The 23692-nt window shown below is 35.8% G+C and overlaps 1 protein-coding gene across 9 annotated transcripts in view; it reads right to left on the bottom strand.

The window, feature by feature from the left end:
- Nucleotides 1-23692, bottom strand: part of CCDC91 (coiled-coil domain containing 91) — a 349643-nt gene that overhangs the window by 43060 nt on the left and 282891 nt on the right. For all 9 annotated transcript variants that reach the window (XM_042992023.1, XM_042992028.1, XM_007075649.2 and 6 more), the window contains one exon: nt 11695-11808. In XM_042992023.1, coding sequence (XP_042847957.1) covers nt 11695-11808 — 114 coding nt within the window. The remainder of the gene's footprint in view (nt 1-11694; nt 11809-23692) is intronic.

Here is a 23692-nt window from a genome sequence, read left to right as displayed (position 1 = left end):
GGATTAGTGGTCACAAAGGATGATTGTAGGAATCAAATGATGACTGGAGTTTTACCCTGAATCTGCCTCACATCCAGCCCACTAGGACCTTAAACACACAGAGTATACAAATGGCACTGGAGAAGGATAGTAGATTACCAGAGGCTTCATCAGATAGTGATTTCATAAGCAGCTGCTATTGCAGATGTACATTCTTTACTCAAGCTCTCAGCACCAGGTATAGGACTATTAATCTGCAAATGATTTTTTTCCTCTTTCCCAACAGAGAGAGAACACCTGTAACAGCTGCTTTCATAGAGCAATAAACTATTCTATCTTAGGGTTATATAAATTATTTGGCTCTGAACTGCAATATATTTCACAAAGACCATTACTGTCTCGCCAAAACATAGGACAACTATATTGATGACATTATGTCTCCAGGACCTGGAAAGCTGGAGGTAATAAGTATTCAGGATTCTTTGTACAGATATGTTAAACACATCTATAAGTCTAATATAAGTGTAGTAAGGTGGGAGACACATTATATGAATATATAAGAGCTACACCTCGGTGAAGTTTCTGAGGGCCCAGTGATCTTAAGTGTATCAGGATAACCTCTAGAAAGTTAAAAGTAACTGTGCCTTGTGCCTCCTGCTACCAAGAAAGAGGCGCAGTGGCATGTGTCTTTTGAAAGTAATATATATCACATCGGGAATCTTGCTTTGACCTATTTATAAAGTGACCTGAAAGCCCCCAGGTATGAGTGGGCACAAGAGGAAAAAGGAGCCCTCCTAGTTAATCCGGGCCACAGAGTATCTACCTGGCCTTCATGATCTACTGATTCAATGTACTTAGAACTGCCAATATTTTATCCAAATGCTAGATGGAGCCTGTGGCAAGTTCTGATTGAGGAATCCCAACTGAGATCTCTAAAGTTTTGGAGCAACATCACCAGGCAGGAAATTTGTTCCTTTGGAAAGGAGCATTTAGCTTGCTACTAAGTCCTATTAGAGTCTGTATGTTGGACTGTGGAAAAAATAAATGTGACCTGATCTGCCCCAAATGAACTTGGTTTAGCTGATTCACTGAACTATTAAATTAGGCATGCTCAGTAGCAAGCCATATTAAGTGATTGTGACATATATGGAATGAGACTTGAGAAAGTTCTTACAGCAGAGATCATATGATCAGATCACTCACACTCTCAGCTATACTTGCCTTGTGGTAGGTTGCTGCAACAGATTTCAGGCCATTCCCTTTGTGAACACATTTTGTTTTTATAAGGGATAGCTGAAGTATTTTGCTCTTACTTTACCTGATGTTACCGTTAATATTGTTAAGTATGGAAGAAGGGTCTATTTTGAAGGTTAAAGTATTAGCAAAGGGTATATATAAATTGATGTTGAATAGCCAAGCAATGTAGGATAGTGTATGTTTGTCATGTTTTCTTGTTTTAGCATTTTGGAAAAACCCTTAACATATCAGGAGATATCCTATGCTTATAAGTTTAGTCACTGTGAGACAGAATGCACAAAGAGTATTTTCTTAGCTTGTTTTTGTACCCAGTATATAGGCAGACATGTGATCAAAGGTCTACCAACCCGGTTTACACCCATGAGATTTCAGTAAGAAATGAGCAATCTGATGAATGAAACTCCATATGGGACTTTTTTAACTGGTGAGGGTAGAGGCAGAGATTTAGCCAGAGGCTGTGAGATGCAGTCAGTGATACACAAGTGGTGTTAGGTGGGGAAGTGAAAGCAATAAGTTTGGGGGGAGTTTGGTGGGGAAGCAGCAGCAATGAGATTTCCTCATGAGGCCAGTTCTATGTCATGGTTTTGGGGTTTGCTTTTGGAAGCTGAATTTCAAAGCCCATTTTCCCATCCCAATAACCTCTTAATAAATAAACTGCTTTTTCTGCTTAAGCAGTCAGAGTCAACTTCTACTGCTTAAAATTAGGAATTCAATCTGAATTTTAAAAATAAACAGTTTTCAAGTAGACCAACAACTTGTCAGATATTTATAGGATCTTAATCAGGGTAACTGCAAATTTTCTGTTAAAGGGATGCAACGATAAAAATTAGTTCTTAGGGGGTAAACTCATGTGAATGCTGCACCTTTATGTATAAAACTAAGGATTATGGAATCTCATGCATGGAATCTCAACTGAACCAATCAATGATGAGGAGAATTGATGAAAAATGACTAGAAAAAGAATACAGAATAATATCTTTAAAAGGAGATAAAATAAGAGATGTACATTGCTGCATCAATCCCAGAGAAAGAAGTACAATTATGTCTTATCTATCCATTTAGTATTCTTTATTTTAAAAAATAAGAAAAACTGTCTGACAATCTAGTCAAAGACTAAGGCAGACATGTGATTCACCCATAATCTAATGGATTTCATTCAGAAATAATGTGATGATAATAAATGATGTATCTGCTTCCTCTCTGTTACAGACTAGAGTTCACATGTATTAAATAATTGGCCTTCCTTTAAAGAGGGAGCACAAAGCTTCCAGAGCAAGACAGGAGCACAGAGAGGTCATGTCAGTGCATATGAATCAGCAACGAACAGAATGTCAAGGAGGTTTTCTCTGTTTTCATATGAGAAGAAAAATACCGCATCTCTTAGAAAATGATTTTTTCATGCTGTTTCCAAGGCACTATTAGTTACAAACCAAATTGTTATTTTTGCTATTTTTTCAAAGGAAAGAACTGATGGCCGAGGAGATACATATGATGGAAAACAACTATATAATAAATCAAGTAGTTTAAATGTAAAAACTACTAGTGTCTTTTGGTAATAATACCATCTCCTTTCTACTGAAAGTAAATTTTGACAAGGAAATAATAGTCATTTCAAGAATTTCAGTTAAAAAGTAGCACATGAAAAATAATTCATCTCTTAATTATTTATACATTTAAAAAATAAGTCAAAGAATGGGAAACAACAGATATTCATAAATATGCAGGTAATATAAAGAACATTAACTTATTATAGAGTAAGTCTACAATCCCACAGATATAATTTCTATAGCCAATTGTTCAAAGTACACAAGAGAAAGTTATATTATTTGTAAATGTTTTACAAGAAACTCTTGCAGATATTAGTGCAAAGCCTGAATTGTTACTGTTCGAACACTGCATCTTTCTTTTAAATGACAATTTCTTCTATCTAGCAAGATTAAATTAAGAATCAAGAGCCATTGAGAAGTGTCAGACAAGTAAATACTAGGATTATACTACTTAGTTCTGTGCTAAAATAATATAAAATCAAGTTTTTGTAAAAAAGTATTATCCATGCCAACTAACTTCAAAATTTAACAAAATTGGTTTTCAAACAGATTATGTTGGGATCATGATTCAGTTTTCTTAATTTGCTACATAAAAACTTGTTTGCAATAATGACTTGTATATTTGGATCTATTTTAAAGGACTGAAATAATCTGACATGTTAGTTTTCTTTTTAATTCCTACAGGAGTATAATTTTAAGGGAGTTTGGCATTAGCCTGTATGTGAGTAGAAATGTGTACTAACTCCTGGAATACACCCACAAAGACTTTTATGAGAACTAAAGATAGAGATAATACCACCTGGAATAATAGAGCTAGAATGGTTTTAAAAAAGACAAAGCAAAGTTATCGTTACCTTATCACTGCTATCACATAAGCTGGTGGTGGTTTTAACGTCACAGCTTAATTTATGTTGTACATTTCATAAAACTTCATTTTAAGACTTTGTCAATCTTTTACTACTACCTAACATGGTCACGCCAACTAGAAAAATATCAGTCTTCTTTGCTATATAAATCAAATCTTAAAACCCTGCAGAAATAATATTTAAGCTATCTAAACCAATAGTCTTTGTTAGGGTCCTCAGAAGTTCCCAGTAGGTGAAAAAGCTACTTAAAAATAACTTATAAATTGTATGCAATACATAACTGCAAGCAATTTCCCAAGTGAACTCTGTATGACTGTACACTATCCTTGTTTTTCTACTTTCCTTCCTCATTTGTCTGGATGGAGCTAATTTATTTAATTTATCCAAATAGAGCCTGGAAAAGTAGAAAGGGGATTAAAAGCCTGCTAGTGGAGAAACTGACAATCCTAGACTACTGTATGAAAAGTAATGCAGAAAGCAAATTATCTAATCAGACTTAAGGAGCTACTGGGGCATCTCCCTATATGGTTTGCAGTCAGACAGAACCAAGTTAAAATTTTGACTCTCTTACTGATCTTGCGCCATGATCAAATATCACTGACTTTCAATTTTCCTTGTCTGCAAACAGCAGATATTATTTCAGAGTTGTTTTGAGGATTATGTGAAACAGTGTAAATAAAGCAGCTGCCATAATATTTTGGACAAACTTGGCACTCAATAAATGGTTTTTGTTTTGTATTGTTTTCTGATACAGAACATTTCACTTCAACAACTTCAATTCCACTTAAGCTGAACATTTCTAGGTGTTCTTTTAACAGTCATATCATAATAAGATAATTCTTTATTGCTATTCTTTATTGCTGTATCTTGCTCACATAGGTAGATTGCTGGTAAACAGCTCAGGCTCCAGAGCCAGACTATCACTTTCTAGTTTTATGATTTGGTGGCTAATAATATTCTTAACAATGAATACACACACACACACACACACACACACACACTCCTTAGACTAGTGCCTGGAATATGGTAAATGGTACATAAGTATTAGCTTTCATCATCACTGTTATCATCATTTCAATTTTGAGGCCTTTGATAGCTACTGCTTCCTCTAGGTCTGACCTCTGGTTTTTCCTTCTTGACCAGTTGCTCACCATTTATATTATGAGATATCCAGACATTCTGAGTAAAAGCTTCACTGGGTTGGGTCCATCTCAAATGCTATACCTCGCTTATAGGCCTTCCATGATAGTATATCCATCAGGTGTGTCAATTCCTAACTGACACAAGCTATGACTCAAAGTTGACATTTTGTTGATTTATCTTTGTTTTGAATCAATTCTTATCACCATCTAAATTTTAAGAACTTTGGTATAGCGTACTGGTGGAGAAAAGTCATTTGAGTATTTAAAAAAGTTAAAACATTTCATTGAAGAATAAAGCCAATTGTCATTGTGATAATTTGAGAAGTGACTGGATAATTATTTAAATGAATAGTTTAAGTTGGCACACAAAAACAGAGATAAGCATTTTTAGATTCTAAATGACCTCAACAGAAGTATTTACTTACTGTACTTTGATTTAGAAGTTTTTTTCTTTAAACAAAATGCTATCCCCCAAACAGAGTACATTAATTGGTATACCTATTAGTTCTTATGTGTACTTAATTAAATTGTTATTTTAATTCTAAGTTGGAACATATGTTGTTATTTCCTGAAACAGATATAGTAATTGGCTTTAATGAAGCATGAAGTTGTATCTATCTTTTTAATTACTCCACTGTTGAAATGGAAATGATCAACAGTGATCTCCCTCACCAGAGACCATGACTATTCACATGTCAGCAAATTTTTTTAAGGTTATTCTTATGCAACTGAGTATAGCAAAATAAGAAAGAGGGTCAAGAAGACTGTTAAAATATAAAGTGAAGGATGGCAATAAATTTTATTTTAAGGTATACTGTATGAAATAAATTTTCAAGGATTGCAAGACGGAAAAAAATAAATAATTTTTTAGACCACACCTCTATAAACTACATAAACTTTTGAAACCTATTCACCTCACTGGTTTCGCTAACCCTCCTCTGAATTAAGTTTTCTGTTCTTTATATCTAGAGAGGATAAATTTATGAGCTAGTGAAATATCAGGTGGCAAAATGATTTGCACTGGCTATTTCTAAATCTATCTACCTATTTATTTGTTATTGTGCCATTTGAAATGGGTGAAATTTTATAAATTTGGAAGGTAAATTTTTTATGCATGAACTTAAAATACAGGTTGTGTGCAGAAGCTTTAATTCCCTTTGGCATTAAAAAATGAGGTACGACTGAAAGGGCAGCAAGTACATGTGAGGGTACATTCAATTTACTAGGCCTTGATCAGACAGAAGCATTTTCTGACATGATACCCAAATGTACAGTTAGAAGGGCAGATGCTTCTTGCATAGGTGATGATACAGCCTACCCCAGGATGAGTAGGAGCAAGTTAATTAGGCTAATTAATTAGAATGAAAATGAAGAATGAAGCCAACTGTCATTGTAATAATTTGACAGATCATTGAAAATGAGGCAGAAGACCGGGGGATGTTCGAAAGTGTCCTTTTCCACATTAATGCATAAATAATGCATAAAATCACTAGTATGATGCAACTGATTTATACCAAGACTTAGAAGCCTCTCGAAAGATTTACCAGTTGTCAAGGAAAATGTTACATACAATGTTGATAGATTTTAGAGGTGTAAGAGACATTACAGATCAGACAGTGGAACTTCCATATTGTTAAGAGAAGAAAAGTCAAGCACCACAAGGCGTTAAATAACTGTCTTGAAATCATGTTTAAGTCAAGTAACTGTAGAACTGATTGGAGAGTTCATTTTGGCCAAATACTAACTCTTAATAAATAGTCTGGGACGCAAACACTAAAGAATACATAGCAAAACTGGATTAAAAGAGTCCTTTTAAAATTAAGAAATTCTGACAATGACTTGACCACAAAAACTTTGAAGTAAGATAATTGTTCCTTAGTCTTGTCTAAAGATCTAAATTAAAAGGATCCTCTAAAGTGAAGATTATTTTCCTGGAGGTGACTTAGAAAACACAGGCCATAATTCTGGTTAAGAGGAAAAAAAAATAATCTTTTATTACATTTGGACAAGATTTTATTTTTTAGGAATCACTGCTTGGCTGTGAGTAGTTGTTGCTTGCTGAATGTTATTCACACTTCCTCCCTCATAGCAAGCTCATGTGTAACAGTCTTAACTTGTGGGATGGGTTGGAACACTCCATTTTATTCCAAGGGCCATAGGTCATTATAAACCACAAATTCTTCCTCCCTAGGGAAGAGTCAAGGGATGTGGTCTTTCCTATCTCATTTTTCTACAATCTCCTTTAGTCTAAAATAAAGTTTCTGGCACTAAACACAAGATTTGATATATTATAATACCTTACCTGGCAATTAATATCGAGAGAGAAATCTTTTCCAGAATGGCACCTATGGAATTTCTATTGTCTAGTTACAATGAGGCACAATGAAAGAATAAATATTTTAAAGGCCTGACAGGAAGAAATTTTCCCCAAAAGATGATTTTGATGGTCTAGAATGGACATTGATGAACTTTTCTCTATAAAGGGCCAGATGGTAAATATTTTATGTTATATGGTCCCGATAGTCTCTCAAACCACTCTGCTGTTGCAACACGAAACCAGCTAAAAACATTACATAAATGAATGGGTATGCTGTGTGTTTCAGTAAAACTTTATTTACAAAACAAACAGCAAACCAGACTTGAACCTTGAGCTTTAGTTTGCAATCTCTAATATAGAATTTATAATGATTCAAGAGAGTTTAAACCAAAATTTAAATTTTAATGAAATACATTCCAATGCAAAGCACTACACTTGAAGGTACCCTGCTGAAATCTTTGCAGATGATCCTATTTATCTTTTCTTTGCGGCTCTAAAAATTATAGAGAAGACTTATAAGATTATTTAAAAATTAGATACTTTTCATCAACTGATAGAAAACGTATAAGAGCTAAAGCTGCAAAACACTAGCTTTTCAATTGCATGCTGACTGCAAATTCAATATAATCATTATTTCTTCTGGGCTTAACAAGATAGACTTTACAGAGGATTAAAAAAAACCCTATTACTTCGAATACTTAAAAGGAAGGCATTTTTATCACTGGGACAGATCCATTATCAATTTGAATTATTTTTCTGATTGATCACTTAAAAAGCTCTCCTTGTTTGGATATTTTGGTTCCATACTAATTTTTGGTTATTATTATGACTTGGACTAACAGTATAAGTACCATGTAGCCAACTTAGCAAATAATTTAGGATGCAATTTCAGTGTAAATTATTATTATTATGATTATTTACTTCTGAGAGAGAGGGAGAGAGACAGAGAGACAGAGAGACAGAGTGTTAGCAGGCAAGGAACAGAGAGAGGGAGACACAGAATGCAAAGTAGGCTCCAGGCTCAGAGCTGTCAGCACAGAGCCTGGCTGGAACTCACAAACTGCGAGATCATGAGCTGAGCCGAAGTCGGACGCTTAACCGACTGAGCCACCCAGGTGCCCCAATTTCAATGAAAATTATAATTCACTTAATTAGTACATGTATAGGTAGCCCCTTTGTTCTGTCAAAGATGCTCAGATCAGATGAATAGTATTTATAAAATTTGGTGACACTTCCATTGATTTGAAACAAGAAAGACTAGTAAATGGTGTTTATAAGACATTTTCTCAGTATAATTCTAATTCTTGTACAATTTTAATTCTAATTCCTAGTATAACTGTAATACTTAAAAGGATTGGATAATTGATTAAAAACTTGTTGACTGCAGATATATGGAAAAAGCAATGTTACCCTCTATGGTGATAATGTGATTCTACTGAATCTTATACCGTGTAGGACAAGTTATAAGTTATTTGAAAAGTTAAGCATTTGGATTTTTCTGTGTTTCTTTGTCTCTTAAAAGCAAAAAACTGAAAGGAAAGATGTAAGGAAAAGAGTCTTCATTTTAGCCGTTTAGCGAATCTGGTAAGGGTAAGATGATGTCAAAGGGAAAATTGTTTAGGACAAAAGACATATAAAGACAGGAACTAACACAACATTAGACTTCTTCCTTCAAAGATTTCTGAAAACTTCAAAAGGGGAAGATTACTTCACAGACTGGAATGTAAGCCCAGTTGGAACCAAAGTCTATAGGGCTTTTGAGGTGTCTAATGCTAAAAATCTCAAGTTGACTCTCTAGTTAAAAAAAGCTGGAGAGGAGAAAGGAAAATTTTCGTTCTGGAAAAGTGTTCTTCTCTGATGCAAATAGAAATCCATCTTACAAAGGAAGAAGTAGAGATGAGTTGCCCTAATTTACTCTTTTGGAAAGAGACTAGAAGATTATGAATTTGCTAAAAAACTTTTGTTTCTTCTAACTATGACTTTGTAAGCTATGAGATATCTTATTTTTTGTGAAAAATTTCCAAGCCCAAAGATATTCATACAAATTAACTTGAAACACTGAAATACAGTTTTGGAAAGAAGAAGAGTATAGAGAATCTAAATTCTTAAAAAGTTATATAAAAAAGAGGTCTAGTAAATAGTTGGTCCTCCATTTCAGATATTTTATCCATTTTCCTTTTTTATAGCTTTTCTGTTTGAAGAGATGGAAACATTCAAATGTTAAAAGTATTCCACAATGTGTTATAAAAAAAAAAACTCCCAAATCTCCAAGTGGAAGTAATAAACTTCCTACTTGCACACTGAATAAATCAGTCCTACTCTTCTGTGATTCTAGTAACAAGAGTAAAATAAACTTTTAGAATCACACTGTAAACTTCAGAAGAAATTTTCTAAAACTTCCTAAAATGCACATTTTTAATTAACAAAAAATAATGCTACTAAGAGTTTGTTCTTCTCCTTAATGCAGTGAAAATGATAAAAATCATAGCACACATTATTGAATTTTTACGTTAGCTATTCTATTTTATTATACGTAGTAGCTCATAGCAATTCTGTAAGGTAAGGTGTATTCTCCTTACCGTATACAGGAACAAGCATAAAGAAGTAGAACTTTGGTGCAAACAGAGTCAAATGCTTTCATGATTTTGTTGCTGTTATTTAATGAATGTCTCTACATGTGAGAACTGGTTTACCCAATACAAATGAATAGTAATCCTTTAATACGATTCATAAGAACATACAGATTAAAGTGGCAGAGTTCATTGTCAGTTGTCTTCAAGGGTTACTTTGCTTACCAGAGACCAGATAACTCCTATAAAGGCATTTCTTGCTCTCATTTTAAATATTTCTTATGGCAGCCACATGACTCCTTTTGATGAGAAAGTAGTATCATTTTGATTTTTTTAAGAAAAATCTCCCATTTTGATAAAAAATACTAAATAATACAAAAATACTAAAATAATGGTATAAATGGGTTTGCTTTGTTCTATAATCTCTTGTTCAGATTTAGAACTCAAGTAAGGATTGGTCATATATTATTAAGAAAACCTGATAAAAAAAAAGGATGCACCCACAAGACATCTTGAATTTATCTGAAGTCTAGTTCTTTCACTACTGCAATTGCTGTACATATGTGGAAAGCATCTATAATTCCTTTGCTGCATGACTACTTTTAAACCAGACGATTTAAAATAAGCATTCTGGGGATACATATGGAAATAGCAGTTTTCTGAGAATATATCACTTCCTGAAAAGTCAATTGACTATTTTTGGCTCAGTTTTCTCTTCAGAAGGTTAAGCACCTCTTTATTGGTTTTATTGAATTTATTTGGGTGAAACTGCTTTTAAAGACACCTGGATAACATGTGTAAAAATTTAGTCCCATACAAAATGCTTCTATGAATGGATGATTTACCTAGAAAGCCTAATTAGCAATTTGTACTCTGCTAACAAATTCTCCTTTGTTGAAACATAATGGTAGCAATTGAGGGGTGAGAATTTTCTTTGTATCATACCTAATTTGACTTCAAATTAAGAGTGTGTGATTAACCCGGTGTCATGCACTTTTTACTGTACTTCTGGCCTTCCACTTTACTGCCAATTGAAACATAATCTTATATTTTCTATTTATTTTGCCATTTTGATCACCGATTAAATTTAGATATCATGTGTCAAGTTTCCTCATACACACACAGTTTTATGTTTTATTTATATTTTTATTATATGTTATATTATATAACACACAGGATAAATGGTACATAATATTTATATTACACATTTATACCTGATATTATATAATCCTTACATGTTACATCTATAATATATAACATGTTATACTAAACATACAAATAAAACATAAAACATTGCATATATAAGAAAATTTATTATGTAACTTATTATATACTATAATAGAATATGTTTATTACAGATATTATATTAAACATCTTAAGTGTATCTTATCTTGGTTATTACTTAAGAAGTCTAAAGATTTGTTGTAAAGACTACAAATTACGTTTGACTCATTATTTTCGGCCACTGCTCAAACCCATATATTAATGACCACAATGCACTGAAGTGACATTTATTTTGAAAAGCTTCAATATGTAATCTGAATTCTGAGAAGTATATTCTGAATTATGTTTCTGAAATGGAACTATGACAGAAGAGCCTTAGCTTGCTAACTGTATTGAAGTCTACTAGAACCACAGTGGTGTTGACATAGAAGGCCTAAAGGGTGTATGTAAATTTCAACAAATAGTGTAAGAAATTAACAATATTATGGCAAAAAACCTAAAAATCTAAAACTGTCTACTCTTCTTATGAGGTAGTTTAGTTGGAAATGCTATATATAGGTCACTTCTAGAAGTCTAGCAGGAAGTTATTCAGTGTTGCTTTTTTGTTGACAGATGGAATTTATGTTTAAAGATACAACTATCAGAATATACAATTATATCAGAAAAATAATCTTGGAGACTCTTAAATTAGCTTGACAAAGGACATAAATATTTTTTAATGTCCTGCTATTGTATGAAAGCAATGTTTCAGTTTATGGAAGGACAAATGAAAACCCTTCAGGGGATACTTACTCTTTTCTGTTCTTTTACATACTCTATCAATTCATCTCTTGTTCTTTTCACTGCCTCTTCCACAGCCTTTTCACTTCGCTTCTGCTCTTCTATTATTGCTGCCTTAACAGTTTCCTGTTTGTGGGAGGAGGAGAAAAAGTCAGGGAGGTGTGCACTATGACATGTCTGTGTCCCTTTTATATAAACTAAAACTCCTCTTCAATGGGTTGAGCTCATTCTGTTCAAAAGCGTATCTTTAAACAGGAATAAGAATTTACAAAATCTTCTAGGATATTGCAGATTCTACAGAATTCATTTTTCTAAACTGAGTGAAAGGGAAAAGAAATGGAATAAGCCATTTATTGCAGGGAGCGCCTGACAGACTCCAATGGCTTCCTCACCAACCTTTCATTTGATGTTTACATGATTGATTGCCTTCCTGTACTTTGCACTATCCACATAAGACTTCCAACTTGTGTTTATTCTTCCAAGAACACCCTAATGCTCTAGCTGTTTTATTCACGTTTAATTTTCCCATCATACAGTAATCAAGTGTGGTCTGGGTGAAGATTTACAGCTAGTTTGTTACTTCTGCCAGGTTAAGATGTTGAGAGCTGGACACCATGAATAAGAGGTAAAAATTCCACCCTGTGTGCTAATAGTTGAAATGAGAAATCTAGGGAGAAAAGTGGTACTTCCTCTTTTACTGAAATTATAATCAAGTACCTCAGAGATTTCAGAATTTCAGATAAGGAGAAAAAGGCTAAAGTTAAAGAAGTATAACACTTCAAGAAGTATATTGTCTGCTAAAATAGCATTTGATGGATTGGACGAATGACACAAAACAGACTTTGTTAACTTCCACTTATCTATATAGGTAGCATCCTTCTTTTACAGGCGATCAGTTAGAAAATGCCTGGAACTTTGGTAGGGATATTTGCTTCATTTTGTTATTCTTGATGACTCTTCACTTTGTGGTGTATGCTTGTTTTTGTTTAGTTTTTCCCCAAATAATTTTAGGAATGTGTAAATAACCCAGGAAATATGAAATAATATTAAGAATTTCCTATTGTGAATATGTTTACTGCAGAAAATTTGAAGATACAGAAAATTATTAGCACAAAACAATACACACACATCTTCACACTTGGGTATAAAGAGGGTGGGGTGCAAACTGTACATACTATTTTCTAATTCTGGCATTTTACACTCCAAATATATTTTGAATATTTTAACCCATTATATATTCCTCCATAATATGATTTATATTCCATTACAGGGATGTATAAGAATTTATTTTATCAATCCTTATTCATGTGTATTTTGGTTGTTTTTAATAAAATAAAGCAGTGATGAACACTCATATATGTATTTTTGTGAAGCATATTAGATACCTCTAAGTCCAAGAAGTAGAATCATTCTGGTGAAAGGATATAATTTTTGAGCTCTCTTACAGCTTCTGACATTTTGTACACATTTTTCCCCCCAATAGCAGCCCAAGGAAATGGCTATTTTTTTACATCTTTGATTATATTTAGTCCCATTAGTTTTTTTTTTTTTTAATGAAAGTGCATTGTAGCAAACATGTCAGATATTTTAACTGTCTCATAATGTGACCCAAATGACAAGTGGGGTCATAATCAAAACAGGAAGGGGGGCCGCTGAATGGAACAGGTGCGTCGACAACATTTTTCATCTGTGAGAGGTAGAAATAACATAGTGTAGGGTCTTTGTAAGCTAAGTATAAATATTTCATTGCTAGGATAAAGACAGGAATGAATTTTGTGTTTGAATATGTTTACAGTTGTCTTATAAACTTTAGTCCCATTTTTAAAAATCATTGTTTATTTGAGGGAGAATGACATCTAATTTATTCTGTACTTTTAAAAGATTATTATGTGATATTCAGCATTTTTCACAGAAATATAAGCAGTATACATATCATTTTATCATTTGCTTGATCATATCTCCTCTTCCCACTTCAATATTGATATACTCATAATTTTTTGTATTCATTATCCAAAATATAAAATTAAGTCACAAATCTGAAAATCCTTATAATGGCGGTGACTTTGAAAATGGTTACTATTTTATCTTTAGTCACTGAATACATTGAGCTTTAGTTCCATTTATAAAAAATAGACTATTAAGTTGTTTCCTTAATGACTTGGAAAGATTAAAGTTGAAAAGCTATGATAATTTTTCAAAGACAAAAATGAAAACAAAATTATTTAAAATAAAATCATCTACTATTACAATTCTTACTGGTTTCACACTGATTTGAACTGAAAATTTTCATATCTTGGAAATGCAAAAATATTACTAAGCCCCCTGAAATACAACACATCAACAGTTCTGTAGTAAAGAGTAAGCATTCACACTGTGTGGGTAAATTAAAAGTATAAAAAGCTTCATGTTAGTTCAGGTTAGGGTTTGCCAACAGCTGAGTTATAACAATCTTTAAGTTTCAGGGTCTCTAGAATTTTAGAACTGCAGAGACTGTAGACCAGGATTATTTGAATGTAAAAGACAAGTCCATGCCACATTAAATATCAGCTAGAATTTCTTTATTTTTAAAATTTATTTATTTATTTCTTTTGAGAGAGAGAGAGAGAGAGAGAGAGAGAGAGAGAGAGAGAGAATTCCAAGCAGGCTCCACACTGTCAGCCCAGAGCCCAATGTGGGGCTCAAACTCATGAACCATGAGATCATGACCTGAGCCGAAATCAAGAGTTGGATGCTCAACCAACTACTACCCATGCACCCCTCAATTAGAAATTTCTAATTAGCAGGGGGTCATATCAGTAAATTTGATCAGTAAATTTATTTGGTTGAATGCGAAAGCATTAATTTTAAAAAAAGGAATATACCCAGAAAAAACATGAAGAATTAGCTAATCTGTTTTTCCATTGGCTTTTGGGGGCTGAGAGTTTATATTTGCTCAATCCACATTTTTGACAATCCTCTTTGGTTTTTGAGCTGATAAAAAACCATTTTCAAGGAAAGCATCTCTTAATTCAACTCTCCTCTCCAGTTGGGAATTAGGTGACAGTCAAGGTTGTGAAGCCATCCTTAAAAAAATACTGATCAATAAATAAATTCCTTTGGATATAATACAAAAGTAAAGTTTAAGCCATTCATTTTCTTTTTTTCTTTTTGTTTTTTTTTTTTTTTTTGGAACTTGGAAAGCTTTATTATGCACACAGGTGTTCAGTAGAGGCTTACTTGCTTATTTGTCTGTTTATATTTTAATTAGAGTAGAATTAACATACAGTGTTATATTAGTTTTAGGTGTACAATACAGTGATTCAACAATTCTAAACGATACTCAGTTCTCACTGTGATAAGTATATTCTTAATCTCCCCACCCATGACCTCTCTGGTAACCATCAGTTTGTTCTCTATAGTTAAATCTGTTCCTGGTTTCTTCCTTTTTTTTTTTTTCAATATATGAAATTTATTGTCAAATTGGTTTCCATACAACACCCAGTGTTCATCCCAAAAGGTGCCCTCCTCAACACCCATCACCCACTCTCCCCTCCCTCCCACCCCCCATCAACCCTCAGTTTGTTCTCACTTTTTAACAGTCTCTTATACTTGGGCTCTCTCCCACTCTAACCTCTTTTTTTTTCCTTCCCCTCCCCCATGGGTTTCTGTTAAGTTTCTCAGGATCCACATAAGAGTGAAAACATATGGAATCTGTCCTTCTCTGTATGGCTTATTTCACTTAGCATCACACTCTCCAGTTCCATCCACGTTGCTACAAAGGGCCATGTTTCATTCTTTCTCATTGCCACGTAGTACTCCATTGTGTATATAAACCACAATTTCTTTATCCATTCATCAGTTGATGGACATTTAGGCTCTTTCCATAATTTGGCTATTGTTGAGAGTGCTGCTATAAACATTGGGGTACAAGTGCCCCTATGCATCAGTACTCCTGTATCCCTTGGGTAAATTCCTAGCAGTGCTATTGCTGGGTCATAGGGTAGGTCTATTTTTAATTTTCTGAGGAACCTCCACACTGTTTTCCAGAGCGGCTGCACCAATTTGCATTCCCACCAACAGTGCAAGAGGGTTCCCGTTTCTCCACATCCTCTCCAGCATCTATAGTATCCTGATTTGTTCATTTTGGCGACTCTGACTGGCGTGAGAGGATATCTGAGTGTGGTTTTGATTTGTATTTCCCTGATGAGGAGCAATGTTGAGCATCTTTTCATGTGCCTGTTGGCCATCCGGATGTCTTCTTTAGATAAGTGTCTATTCATGTTTTCTGCCCATTTCTTCACTGGGTTATTTGTTTTTTGGGTGTGGAGTTTGGTGAGCTCTTTATAGATTTTGGATACTAGCCCTTTGTCCGATATGTCATTTGCAAATATCTTTTCCCATTCCGTTGGTTGCCTTTTAGTTTTGTTGGTTGTTTCCTTTGCTGTGCAGAAGATTTTTATCTTCATAAGGTCTCAGTAATTCATTTTTGCTTTTAATTCCCTTGCCTTTGGGGATGTGTCGAGTAAGAGATTGCTACGGCTGAGGTCAGAGAGGTCTTTTCCTGCTTTCTCCTCTAGGGTTTTGATGGTTTCCGGTCTCACATTCAGGTCCTTTATCCATTTTGAGTTTATTTTTGTGAATGGTGTGAGAAAGTGGTCTAGTTTCAACCTTCTGCATGTTGCTGTCCAGTTCTCCCAGCACCATTTGTTAAAGAGACTTTCTTTTTTCCATTGGATGTTCTTTCCTGCTTTGTCAAAGATTAGTTGGCCATACGTTTGTGGGTCTAGTTCTGGGGTTTCTATTCTATTCCATTGGTCTATGTGTCGGTTTTTGTACCAATACCATGCTGTCTTGATGATGATAGCTTTGTAGTAGAGAATAAAGTCTGGGATTGTGATGCCTCCTGCTTTGGTCTTCTTCAAAATTACTTTGGCTATTTGGGCCTTTTGTGGTTCCATATGAATTTTAGGATTGCTTGTTCTAGTTTCGAGAAGAATGCTGGTGCAATTTTGATTGGGATTGCATTGAATGTGTAGATAGCTTTGGGTAGTATTGACATTTTGACAATATTTATTCTTCCAATCCATGAGCAGGGAATGTCTTTCCATTTGTTTAAATCTCCTTCAATTACCTTCACAAGCTTTCTATCCTTTTCAGCATACAGATCTTTTACATCTTTGGTTAGATTTATTCCTAGGTATTTTATGTTTCTTGGTGCAACTGTGAATGGGATCAGTTTCTTTATTTGTCTTTCTGTTGCTTCATTGTTAGTGTATAAGAATGCAACTGATTTCTGTACATTGATTTTGTATCCTGCAACTTTGCTGAATTCATGTATCAGTTCGAGCAGACTTTTGGTGGAGTCTATCGGATTTTCCATGTACAGTATCATGTCATCTGCAAAAAGTGAAAGCTTGACTTCCTCTTTGCCAATTTTGATGCCTTTGATTTCCTTTTGTTGTCTGATTGCTGATGCTAGAACTTCCAACACTGTGTTAAACAACAGCGGTGAGAGTGGGCATCCCTGTCATGTTCCTGATCTCAGGGAAAAAGCTCTCAGTTTTTCCCCGTTGAGGATGATGTTAGCTGTGGGCTTTTCATAAATGGCTTTTATGATGTTTAAGTATGTTCCTTCTATCCCAAATTTCTCAAGGGTTTTTATTAAGAAAGGGTGCTGAATTTTGTCAAAGGCCTTTTCTGCATTGATTGACAGGATCATATGGTTCTTCTCTTTTCTTTTATTAATGTGATGTATCACGTTGATTGATTTGCGAATGTTGAACCAGCCCTGCATCCCAGGAATGAACCCCACTTGATCATGGTGAATAATTCTTTTTATATGCTGTTGAATTTGATTTGCTAGTATCTTATTGAGAATTTCTGCATCCATATTCATCAGGGATATTGGCCTGTAGTTCTCTTTTTTTACTGGGTCTCTGTCTGGTTTAGGAATCAAAGTAATACTGGCTTCATAGAATGAGTCTGGAAGTTTTCCTTCCCTTTCTATTTCTTGGAATAGCTTGAGAAGGATAGGTATTATCTCTGCTTTAAATGTCTGGTAGAACTCCCCTGGGAAGCCATCTGGTCCTGGACTCTTATTTGTTGGTAGATTTTTGATAACCGATTCAATTTCTTCGCTGGTTATGGGTCTGTTCAAGCTTTCTATTTCCTCCTGATTGAGTTTTGGAAGAGTGTGGGTGTTTAGGAATTTGTCCATTTCTTCCAGGTTGTCCAATTTGTTGGCATATAATTTTTCATAGTATTCCCTGAAAATTGTTTGTATCTCTGAGGGATTGGTTGTAATAATTCCATTTTCATTCATGATTTTATCTGTTTGGGTCACCTCCCTTTTCTTTTTGAGAAGCCTGGCTAGAGGTTTGTCAATTTTGTTTATTTTTTCAAAAAACCAACTCTTGGTTTCGTTGATCTGCTCTATAGTTTATATTCTATATTGTTTATTTCTGCTCTGATCTTTATTATTTCTCTTCTTCTGCTGGGTTTTGGCTGCCTTTGCTGTTTTGCTTCTGTTTCCTTTAGGTGTGCTGTTAGATTTTGTATTTGGGATTTTTCTTGTTTCTTGAGATAGGCCTGGATTGCAATGTATTTTCCTCTCAGGACTGCCTTCACTGCATCCCAAAGCGTTTGGATTGTTGTGTTTTCATTTTTGTTTGTTTCCATATATTTTTTAATTTCTTCTCTAATTGCCTGGTCGACCCACTCATTCTTTAGTAGGGTGTTCTTTAACCTCCATGCTTTTGGAGGTTTTCCAGACTTTTTCCTGTGGTTGATTTCAGGTTTCATAGCATTGTGGTCTGAAAGTATGCATGGTATAATTTCAATTCTTGTATACTTATGAAGGGCTGTTTTGTGACCCAGTATATGATCTATCTTGGAGAATGTTCCATGTGCACTCGAGAAGAAAGTATATTCTGTTGCTTTGGGATGCAGAGTTCTAAATATATCTGTCAAGTCCATCTGATCCAATGTATCATTCAGGGCCCTTGTTTCTTTATTGACCGTGTGTCTAGATGATCTATCCATTTCTGTAAGTGGAGTGTTAAAGTCCCCTGCAATGACCACATTCTTATCAATAAGGTTGCTTATGTTTATGAGTAATTGTTTTATATATTTGGGGGCTCCGGTATTCGGCACATAGACATTTATAATTGCTAGCTCTTCCTGATGGATAGACCCTGTAATTATTATATAATGCCCTTCTTCATCTCTTGTTACAGCCTTTAATTTAAAGTCTAGTTTGTCTGATATAAGTATGGCTACTCCAGCTTTCTTTTGGCTTCCAGGAGCATGATAAATAGTTCTCCATCCCCTCACTCTCAATCTGAAGGTGTCCTCAGGTCTAAAATGAGTCTCTTGTAGACAGCAAATAGATGGGTCTTGTTTTCTTATCCATTCTGATACCCTGTGTCTTTTGGTTGGTGGATTTAATCCATTTACATTCAGTGTTATTATAGAAAGATACGGGTTTAGAGTCATTGTGATGTCTGTATGTTTTATGCTTGTAGTGATGTCTCTGGTACTTTGTCTCACAGGATCCCCCTTAGGATCTCTTGTAGGGCTGGTTTAGTGGTGACAAATTCCTTCAGTTTTTGTTTGTTGGGAAGACCTTTATCTCTCCTTCTATTCTAAATGACAGACTTGCTGGATAAAGGATTCTCGGCTGCATATTTTTTCTGTTTAGCACACTGAAGATATCGTGCCAAGCCTTTCTGGCCTGCCAAGTTTCAAAAGAGAGATCAGTCACGAGTCTTATAGGTCTCCCTTTATATGTGAGGGCACGTTTATCCCTTGCTGCTTTCAGAATTTTCTCTTTATCCTTGTATTTTGCCAATTTCACTATGATACGTTGTGCAGAAGATCGATTCAAGTTACGTCTGAAGGGAGTTCTCTGTGCCTCTTGGATTTCAATGCCTTTTTCCTTCCCCAGTTCAGGGAAGTTCTCAGCTATTATTTCTTCAAGTACCCCTTCAGCACCTTTCCCTCTCTCTTCCTCCTCTGGGATACCAATTATGCGTATATTATTTCTTTTTAGTGTATCACTTAGTTCTCTAATTTTCCCCTCATACTCCTGGATTTTTTTATCTCTCTTCTTCTCAGCTTCCTCTTTTTCCATAATTTTATCTTCTAGTTCACCTATTCTCTCCTCTGCCTCTTCAATCCGAGCTATGGACGTTTCCATTTTATTTTGCATCTTGTTTAAAGCGGTTTTCAGCTCCTCCTGACTGTTCCTTAGTCCCTTGATCTCTGTAGGAAGAGATTCTCTGCTGTCCTGTATACTGTTTTCAAGCCCAGCGATTAATTTTATGACTATTATTCTAAATTCACTTTCTGTTATATCATTTAAATCCTTTTTGATCAGTTCATTAGCTGTTGTTATTTCCTGGAGATTCTTTTGAGGGGAATTCTTCCGTTTCATCATTTTGGATAGTCCCTGGAGTGGTGAGGACCTGCAGGGCACTTCCCCTGTGCTGTGGTGTATAACTGGAGTTGGTGGGCGGGGCCACAGCCAGACCTGATGTCTGCCCCCAGCCCACTGCTGGGGCCACAGCCAGACTGGTGTGTGCCTTCTCTTCCCCTTTCCTAGGGGCGGGATTGACTGTGGGGTGGCGTGGCCCGTCTGGGCTACTTGCACACTGCCAGGCTTGTGGTGCTGGGGATCTGGTGTATTAGCTGGGGTGAGTAGGCAAGGTGCACGGCGGCAGGAGGGGCAGGCTTAGCTCGCTTCTCCTTAGGTGATCCACCTCAGGAGGGGCCCTGTGGCAGCGGGAGGGAGTCAGACCCGCTGCCGGAGGGGTGGCTCCACAGAAGCACAGCGTTGGGTGTTTGTGCGGAGCAAGCAAGTTCCCTGGCAGGGATTGGTTCCCTTTGGGATTTTGGCTGGGGGATGGGCGAGGGAGATGGTGCTGGCTAGTGCCTTTGTTCCCTGCCAAACTGAGCTGCGTCGTCCAGGGGCTCAGCAACTCTCTCTCCCTTTGTCCTCCAGCTTTCCCGCTTTCCGAGCAGAGCTGTTAACTTATGACCTCCCCAATGCTAAGTCCCGCTTGCTGTCGAAACACACTCCGTCTGTCCCCTCTGCTTTTGCCAGCCAGACTCGGGGCTCTGCTTGGCCAGCGGGCTGCCCCTCCGCCCCGGCTCCCTCCTGCCAGTCCGTGGAGCGTGCACCGCCTCGCTGCCCTTCCTACTGTCTTCCGTGGGCCTCTCGTCTGCGCTTGGCTCAGGAGACTCCATTCTGTTAATCCTCTGGCAGTTTTCTGGGTTATTTAGGCAGGTGTAGGTGGAATCTAAGTGATCAGCAGGACACACGGTGAGCCCAGCGTCCTCCTATGCCGCCATCTTCCTAGTAACCAAGCCATTCATTTTCTAACCACACCAAATTCTTAATTAGTTGGAAACAACTAGTGAGTTTTATGTGCAGGTATACAAAGTGCCTTCATGTTTTGTTGAATTCCCTGACACATGAGAATTAGTCTGAAATAAAATTACCTCAGAAGAAATTTGCCAACAACGATCACATAAGTGATTATGAAAGAGTATTTTCGGGGCGCCTGGGTGGCTCAGTTGGTTAAGTGGCCGACTTCCGCTCAGGTCATGATCTCGTGGTCCGTGAGTTCAAGCCCCGCGTCGGGCTCTGTGCTGATAGCTCGGAGCCTGGAGCCTGCTTCAGATTCTGTGTCTCCCTCTCTCTCTGCCCCTCCCCCGTTCACGCTCTCTCTCTCGGCCTTTCAAAAATGAATAAATGTTAAAAAAAATTAAAAAAAAAAAGAAAGAGTATTTTCCAGAATATTTTAGTTTGGCTACACCTCTGGAACATGGTGTATTCTCTACGGCAGGGTTCTCAGCCGTAGCACAAAGGACAATTCTTTGCTGGGGGCTGTGGGGAGAGGTCCTGTGATAAGTGGCAGATCTAGCATCTACTCACTAGATTGCCTCCTGTTGAGAACCACTGATGTAAGTAAATAGTTTGGAAGGAAAAACATCTATTTGCATATATGTTATAGTTTGTTAAAATGCATCAGTTATGTTTCTTGTCATATCTTAAATATTTTTATCTAAATATATGCAAGAAATCATATCCAAATGGTTATACAGCTAGTTTTTAAATGTGGAAGGAGTTTTCTATATACTAATTTCTTAACAAAACTGGACGACTGGTATCAGTTTCTATACTATAACAATTAAATAGCTCATGATGAATATCATTTAGAGTTAAAAGTTTATGTGACATTTTGTGTAAGATTTGTAATTTCTCCTTATTGCTTAAAAGTATAGTTATGCCTTAGTATCCATTAACCTACCACACATTTCAGAAATCATAGGATCATGAACTAATAAAAGATCTGTGGTTGTTTGTTCTTTCTCAGTGCAATTTTGTTAAGGATTGCAAACACAGTTAAATTATTTATGGAACAAATCTCAGCAATCAACTCAATTCTGGTCTGTGGATTATAAATGATAGTATCAAAAATTTTCTGGGGCAACTGTGTGCTTCTTTTCTTTTCTATGAACAATGTATGTATGTTCCACAATTATGTATTATTTAAACAGCTGCACATGGTTGTGGAAATGCACCTTAGAAAATGAGTGCTTGAATCGTAAGTCCAGTCAAGCTGCCTTACAGTTAAACAAAGGAAGTGAGACTTCCAATGCTATACAAATTTATGAGTTCAAACTACAGTTCTACCAGTGTTTTCAGGCATTGATACAAATGCAAATACAATATCTGCATTTACTGCACAGCTGAGAAACTTTTAACTGGAAGTAATTAATCTGTGCTGTAATGACATGTTCAATTAAAATCATATGCTCACTGACTGATATCAACATTTGATAGTACTGATCTGTGCTAGACATTTTTAAACATGAAATATGTAGAACCTCATTACATATCAACATTAATAAATGAGTTTTGCAATCATTTTTCATGATGGGGATACCTAATTTTGAACCACAAATAAGCAAAATGCTAATCTCCCCAAAGACAATTTTATTGCCACTAAATTTATATTATTAAAAAATATTTTCATTATTTTCAATTTCATCAATAAAATTTATGAAGATGTTTTTTCTCTTGTTATGTAAGGACCTACGTAATAGTCTTGATTACTATCATAATAATATTGGCCCCTAAAGGCTAAAATTACTACTACATGACCCCTTACAGAAAAAGCTTGCCAATCCCTGATTTAGGTCATGATTCTGCAAGTTGGCCATTTGGGCTGGGCTCAGCTGGGCAGTTCTTTTAGCCTTGGCTGGAGTCCTCCACCTATGTGAAATCAACTGCTGGGGCTGATATGGATGCTATTCCTGAGTAGCCTTAAGTAGGAAGGCCTGTTTCTCCTTCCAGTGTCTCCCATTCTCCAGTGGACTAGCTCAGGGTTTTTTACACAGCATCCGGACAGAGTGCCAAAGAAAGCGAAAACAGGTTAAGGTCTCTGAAGACATGGGGTCAGAAATGATACAATGTTACCATTGGCCTGAGCAAATAAGCATGATGAATTGATTCCCAAATTCTTATCTAGTTGTCTAAATACCTTCTTTTCAGTATATTCAAAGATCCCAAGCATTCTATTATGTTTATCTTGGAGACATATCTCATGGACATATCTCCAAACTGGATTGGCTGTTCTCTAGGTCTGTTACATAGCTGTCTATTCTGGATCTCCCTCAGGTACATTTCTGGAAATTCACTGCATCTCTCTTGAACTATAACTCCATCCTTCTGGATACCACTGAATTCTTCTTTGTTTGACAGAGCACCTCCTCCAAGAGATTCTTGAGAAAAGGCACAAGGGAAGTAAAAGTTTTATTTCCTTGGAAACATGACTTTATTCTACCCTAACACTTAATTTATAGTTTGGTTAAGTGTGGATTTCTAGCTTGGAAATTTTTGCAGTTTTAAAGGTTTTTGAGAAGTCTGATTACATTCTGATGTCTCCTCAATTGCATAAACTTTTCCTTCTAGAAGAAATTTCACACATGCTCTTCATCCTTATTTCTTAAAAATTTCATGACA

This window comes from Panthera tigris, chromosome B4 (assembly GCF_018350195.1).
Source record: "Panthera tigris isolate Pti1 chromosome B4, P.tigris_Pti1_mat1.1, whole genome shotgun sequence".
Classification (NCBI taxonomy): domain Eukaryota; kingdom Metazoa; phylum Chordata; class Mammalia; order Carnivora; family Felidae; genus Panthera; species Panthera tigris.
The sequence above is the reverse complement of the archived record's forward strand: the minus strand, read 5'-3'. Positions and strand labels throughout refer to the sequence as shown.